The sequence below is a fragment of the Hordeum vulgare genome, chromosome 7H (genome assembly GCF_904849725.1).
Source record: "Hordeum vulgare subsp. vulgare chromosome 7H, MorexV3_pseudomolecules_assembly, whole genome shotgun sequence".
Lineage (NCBI taxonomy): Eukaryota > Viridiplantae > Streptophyta > Magnoliopsida > Poales > Poaceae > Hordeum > Hordeum vulgare.
This window is the reverse complement of record NC_058524.1, coordinates 595,929,060-595,935,711: the sequence shown is the minus strand read 5'-3', so window position 1 is coordinate 595,935,711 and position 6,652 is coordinate 595,929,060. Positions and strand designations below refer to the sequence as shown.

The following is a 6,652-nucleotide window of genomic DNA, read 5'->3' as shown; positions in this document are numbered from 1 at the left end:
ATCAATTCATCACAGAAGGAAAAAAGAAGGCCCTTTTTCGCCTTTTCTCGGTGGCAATGTCGAACGAAAATGCGTGGACGGTGGGCGAACAAAGAAGAAAACATGAGAGGGAATTCGCCCGTAAATCCTCAGTGGCTGGGAAATGTAGAATGAATTTTGTTTCTGTTTTCTTATCTCGCTGGATTTATTCAAGGCCGCCGGTCTGTCATGTCGCCGTCAATGAAAAAGTAGCTTGGTTTTAGCAAAGTCTGGCGTGCACTTAACGAAAGCTTGATTGTCTGACTCTGTGAAATGTAACCTAACTTTTCTCGTGATGCCATTGTTAAGAATGTGATGTCTGGTCCTCGTATCCATCAGTGTGGTGCAAGGAAGGAGAGCTGCATTCTCCAATTCCTGCACATTGTCATCTCATCTCCCTCTTCTTCCCTTTCACTGCATTTGGCCCGAGCATACACATCGACGACAACTCTGAGGCAGTTTTCAGTTCAGGCAAAACAATTTCTACAGAAGTTCTCCAAAATCACACACGCACACACACACACACACACTATATGGCTGCATGTGCAGTCAGCTATCAGTTGAAACTGACCATAAAACGCAGATTTTCTGGAAGCAGTTCTGAAGGCAATGCCACTAATGTATACTCCATCAGTCACAAGCGCAAGTCGTCAAGTACTACTACGAGATGGTCAATCATAGTAGTACACCATGGCGCTCCATGACAGGCTGCCTGAACTGTTGGACAAGCTGGAGATCCATGGAAGTGCATTGCATTCTCCACACCACCAGATCTTGGAGCAAACTTTTGCAGTAGCAAACTCATCCATTTCACTAACATGAGGCGAACCTTGCGGCTTACATGACGTATCATCAAGACCTCAGAATCCCTAGCAAAAGAAGAGGAAGAAGAAGATCCATTGCAGCTACCAGAGCAAGATCTAGAGCTAGCTAGAAGAACACTCAGAAGAAGTAGAAGAAGAAAGAAAGAAATTACAGCCCTAATTCCCACAAGACAGCAGGTCCTAAAATCGTTGGGCTGCACTAGAAAATGCACGGGAATCCCCGTCCTGCCCTCCACCAACCCCCATGTGACCTCCCTATGTACAGCATCCACGCAGGGGCAGATCCGCCAGAACGCAGCAGCTGGAAATTTGCTCTGCTGGCGTTCCTCGCCGATCTGCCTTTTCCAGGGGCAAATTTTCCAGCACGCCCTCCATGGCAGCCGAACGAGGAGGGCGGAATGAGGGAAGAGAGATGGATGGCTAGTAGTAGAGCGCGGAGTCGTCGTCGTCGGTGGGCTGGTGGCAGCCGGGGTCGGAGAGGCCGAGGAGGAGGCGGCGGAAGTCGGCGACGGCGCAGGGGATGCGGAGCGCGCCGGGGTGGCCGTAGCCGTACTCCTGCGCGGCGCGCCGGAGCAGGGCCTTGAACGCCGGCCGGCCCAGGAGCTCGGCCCGCACGGCGAAGCGCTCCACGGGGCCGCCCTCCTCGCCGACGCACACCGGCACGTGCCCCTCCGGCACCCTCGCGCCGCGGCCGAGCCTCCGCGCGCCGAAGAACGACGAGGACGAGGACGAGGCGGCCGTGGGGGAGGCCTTCGCGGCCGCGTCGGGACGGAGTGGCTGGTACGCGGCGGCAGCGCAGGCGTCGGCCGCGGACACCCGGGAGAGCCTTCTGAGGAGGCGCTTCATGTCGGTGCTGCTGCTTCGGTCGACGCCGGAGACCTCGAGAGCTGTTGGAAGCGGAGGTCCGGAGGCGGCGGCGACGGCTGGTTCTTGGCGAGGGACGACACTAGAGTTGAGAGGACACGAGGCGTTTGTACTGAGGCGGCCATGGTGGCTCCTTATATAACGGCAGAGCTGGAAGTTGTGCGCCCTCTTGCCATTATTTTTCTTGGTTGGCATTTACAAATCCTTTGCTCGGAATGGAATGTACCATTCCGATTACAAGACATTTTGAATATTTTAATAAAGACAACATATTGAATAAAATTAGTGACTGACATAAAATAGAACGCATGTATACACATCTGATTCGAAAAATATATGTACTATATCACTAAATTCTTTAGAATTGAAGGCATCTCATTGAATTGAGGTCACAAATTTAGAATTGGGTCATAGATTTAACCGGGTCAACAATCTCTCACTTAATTATTTTAATTCGTTGTGCTTAATATATTAGAAAATTAAATATTAAATTGCGTTCATGATTTTGACTGGGTCAATAATTTTTCAAATCAATAGGAAGCTACTGGTCCATAAACACTAATCAATCCTAGGCACCCTTTCATAGTCGAGAAAAAATAGTGTCAAAATATGATATTGTAATACCAATATAATACATGCAGCCACTGACGCAGAATTTTTTCAACATAAGTATGAGTTGATTAGCATATCATAAAATCACATCGCGAAAGCCCACCAAAACACTGCATTATAAGGATAGAAAAGAAAAGATACTCCATCCTCTTTCCCACTAATCAAACCTACTCACCCCGTTCTAAAATCTAAGGTGTATTAGTTTATCAAGATGTCATCTTTTTTTAACTTTGACCAAGTTCAGATGCAAAAATATCAGCATCCACAATACTAAATAATAAAATACGAAAATATATTTCATGATGAATCTAAGAATCCAATTTAATATTATAAATACTGATATATTCCTACAAAAAACTGCTCAAATTTAAAGAGGTTTGAGTTTTCAAAAATATAATAAACTTTCTTGCATTAGATTATCTTATAATTCGAAACGGAGGGAGTAGCACTTATTCAACCATCCTGCTTCGGGTACAACACTTTGATTTCTTCATATCAAATTTTGGACCCCATTTCACACAACATCTAGACAAACTTTGTGAAAACTAAATTGTAATTGGTTATGAATAACGTCTTGTACCAACTTAAAAATCATGGCAACTAGTTGGGGATCGTTGGATCCTTAATTTTTCAAGCAGGTGCACTCTCTCCTATCCATATAATTTGTCATCGTTTTTGTAGAACGTTATCCGTATCACTTGTCGCAACTTCGGTACAACTTTTATAGTGAAGTTCTAGTAAACCTGCGACAAGTAATATGCATCGAAGGAAGAATATATTTTCATATTTTTGAATAAACTAAGCTGTTAATTCTGTCTCGTAAAGTAAAAATGTGAGGGGCCTAATAAAACCGAAGGGAGGAAGCACGTGCTCATGCAATGACCATGTGAGAGGTATGAGCATGTACAAGTGTGTACCTATACTTGTGTGCATAGCCTGCCGTTTTCTTCTTCTTCTTTGGCTAGTGACCATGGCAGAGCTGGGAGTATGGAGTGTGTACCAACGGTGTGTGAGTAGCCAGGCACGGATATTTTTTATAAGGCAGAAGCAGGGAGTTTTTTTTGTTTTTTTGAAACGTAAGCAGAGAGAATTGAATAGGCTGGCAAGGTACAAGTGCGGGTACAGTTGGAGTACCCGGAAGGTACCATGGGCAACAAGCCGGTGGGGTGGGCCCTTAACCAGCACCCGGTTTAGCTCCGACCGATCGGATTGATTCGGGCTCGCGCCGGGACCGCCTCCCGCTCCGGCCGGTTCCGTAGTCCCTTTCGTACGGTGCGCGTGGAGGTGAGAGAGTGAGGAGGTGACCGAGATTTCGCTGTCATCGAGGAGCCCACCTACTGACCTGGCACATGGAGGAGAGAGAGAGAGACGAAGCAAGTGATCACGGTGCAATTCGAAGAGAGAGAAACGCAAGTGATTGCACCGAGAGCATCTACGCTCACTATAGGCAAATCCAGTGGGGAAGATTTTCAACTATGATAACATTTTTTCGATCATTCTCATCATGCTCCTACGGAAATATCACCAAAAAACTAGTCGAACGATGTGAATACTACATAAAGGGCATGATGCAGTCCGGCACAAGCGAAATGAGGTAGCTCGGAGGGGATTTGCTGTAATTTGTGGTGGGGAAGGCCTGTCGGGTCCGACATAACACACGCGCCCGGACCATCCTATATCCGTCGAGATGTGGGAATCATCGGGCGAGGAGTCGATGTAGCCAAACATCCTTAGGAGGACACGATTTTGCTGCCTCGCGACCTTGGTGTCTTTTGGTGCTGTCATGGCCTTCTTTGCCGCTTCACGCTGTAATTGATAGATATCGAGCTGTAGCGCCTTGTCATTCCTCCGACAGAGGCACCATGGGTATCTATCTCCGGTGGTCAGTCGAAGGACAAATGTGAGGAGTTGGTCCTCCACATCGGACGTCAAGGGCAATCCACATCGACGCCATGAGGAAAATGCGGTCGCCTTTGCCACTACGCCCTCTCCCTAGCCTCCGATTCGGGCGTTTGCATCCGTGGCACCGGCGGTGTGGGCATCCACTAAGGCCCATGAGGAGCCGATGTTGGAATGGTAGCAGGGCATGGAGCGAGCGGAGCGGAGCGGGGCAAGCATGCACAGCTACATGAATGCGGACAAGGACGATGTCCGCACTGCGATGCTGGGCGACACGGGACAGAGCAGAGCTACACCTCCCTCTTGTGTTGACGTGCTAGTGTTGCAACATGATGCGGATGGCCACCTGCTCATCGTCGCATGTCTCCGCCTGTCGGAACGTGGTGTCCTAAGGCCAACTCCACCGCGCAACCCCATCTTGTCCGGCCCCTTCCGTTTGGGGTACAACGGACGAATAGCGCGGCCCAGCGCGCGGATCCAAATGGAGAAATGTCTGGATTTCGTCCGTTTTCGACCCATCCCCGGCCCAAACTTGCACCGAGTTTGGGGGAACGGACATCGTGCGGACGCGCTCGCCGCACGCCCTTGTCCGCTCGTGGCCGCGTGTCGGGGACACAAGTATTCCCAGAAAATCCAACGCCTCCACCCCCTCTCTCGCCCCGCCCCGCCAACGGCGCCGCTGCTATTCTCCGGCCACCTCAGCCCCCGGCCGTCCATAGCAAACCACGTCTCGACATGGCCGCCACCACGCCCGCGCTTTCGCCGTAGTTTAGGTGTCGATCGGAGGAGGTTTGGCCGTCGCCGTCGTAGCCGGCAGCAGAGTGGATACGACCGCAGGCAACGTACCACGGCGACCAGGGCAGCTTCCGACGAGTGCTCCAGAGCGGCCAGTAGCCGGCCGCCAACCACCCCTGCATCAATATGATCATCGCGGCCTCTTTTGCCACCACGACCGCAAGGTGTTCGACAGTTTGCCCTCACAGGTATGGACAGTGGTGATGAGTTTTTCTTCCACCACTTCATTTATTCATTGGAAGATTCGTCGTCGGATGATGTAGATATTTTGGTGGCTGTAGTGATGGTTCACAACCACATTCAACGGCAGCTTCCTCGGTACAGGGGGTCACTCCCTGGCCGTGCTCCCAACCTAAACCGCAACAGGGAGAGAGTCCAGGCCCTGCTCTATGCCGATTACTTTGCGAACACACCGCTCTTCAAGCCAGATAAATTTCATCACCATTTTCGTATGGCAAGGCATGTGTTCAATCGTATCCGAGAGGGAGTGGTTGCTCATGACCCATACTTTCAGTGCAAGACGGATGCCCTTGGCAAGCTAGGATTCTCCTCTTACCAGAAATGCAGCGCGGCCATCCGCATGCTTGCATATGGAATTCCATGCGATCTGGTGGATGAGTATGTGCGTATGAGTGAAACAACATGTATGATGTCAATGTACAAGTTCTGCCAAGCTATGATCGAGGTGTCTGGCCCTGAGTACTTGAGACAGCCAAATGTCGCTGATACACGGAGATTGTTTGCGACCAACGCAGCTAGAGGCTTTCCACGCATGCTTGGCAGCATAGATCGTATGCACTGGGGGTGGAAGAACTGTCAATTTGCTTGGCAGGGCCAGTACAAGGGGCATGTCAAAGCGTGCACTGTCATATTAGAAGCGGTGGCTTCGTAGGATCTTCGGGTATGACATTCTTTCTTCGGCATGGCAGGTTCTCACAATGATATCAACGTGCTACAACATTCTCCAGTCTTCGCAAGGCTTGCAGAAGGCCACTCCCCACCTGTCAACTTCCAGATCAACAGCCACCAGTACAACAAGGGATATTATCTAGCTGATGGTATATATCCTAAGTGGTCAACTTTTGTGAAGACAATCTCGAACCCCCAAGATGAGAAGATAAAGAAATTTGCCCAAATGTAAGAGAGTGCTAGAAAGGATGTGGAACGTGCTTTTGGTGTGCTTTAATCCCGATGGGAAATCGTTCGAAACCCTGCACTGTCATGGGATGAATGGAAGCTTTGGGAGGTGATGATTGCTTGTGTGATCATGCACAACATGATCGTCGAGGACGAGCGTGATGACAGTATCTTCGACCAAGGATTTGATTATCAAGGTGAAAATGTTGAGCCCCTGCACCAAGAACCGGCCACATTTCAACAATTTGTCTAGTTCCATCGTGAGATGCGTGATTGGCACACTCATTTGGATCTTCAAAATGACTTGGTTGAGCACATGTGGGATCATATTGTAGATGTATTGGTTCATTTTATGTTCATTCAAGACATTTTCGATTTGGTTGTAAAACTATTTTATTTAGAGACAATTTCGATTGGGTTGATGTGCGAACTTGTTTTGATACGAAAATATGGGCATTTTAGGCCCTGGCGGACAGGATGGGGCCGCGGGCTGGGCACACGGC

General features: G+C 49.4%; 1 protein-coding gene across 1 annotated transcript; it reads right to left on the bottom strand.

Annotated features, from left to right (window-relative positions):
* Nucleotides 1–803: 803 nt before the first annotated feature.
* On the bottom strand, nt 804–1,976 carry LOC123407885 (auxin-responsive protein SAUR72-like). Its single transcript, XM_045101122.1, has one exon. The coding sequence runs from the start codon at nt 1,899–1,901 to the stop codon at nt 1,263–1,265; it is 639 nt and encodes a 212-aa protein (XP_044957057.1). The 5' UTR covers nt 1,902–1,976; the 3' UTR covers nt 804–1,262.
* Nucleotides 1,977–6,652: the final 4,676 nt, after the last annotated feature.

What these genes read in the sequence shown, in the direction of transcription:
- LOC123407885 (XM_045101122.1), bottom strand. Translation starts at nt 1,901, where the DNA reads ATGCCAACCAAGAAAAATAATGGCAAGAGGGCGCACAACTTCCAGCTC.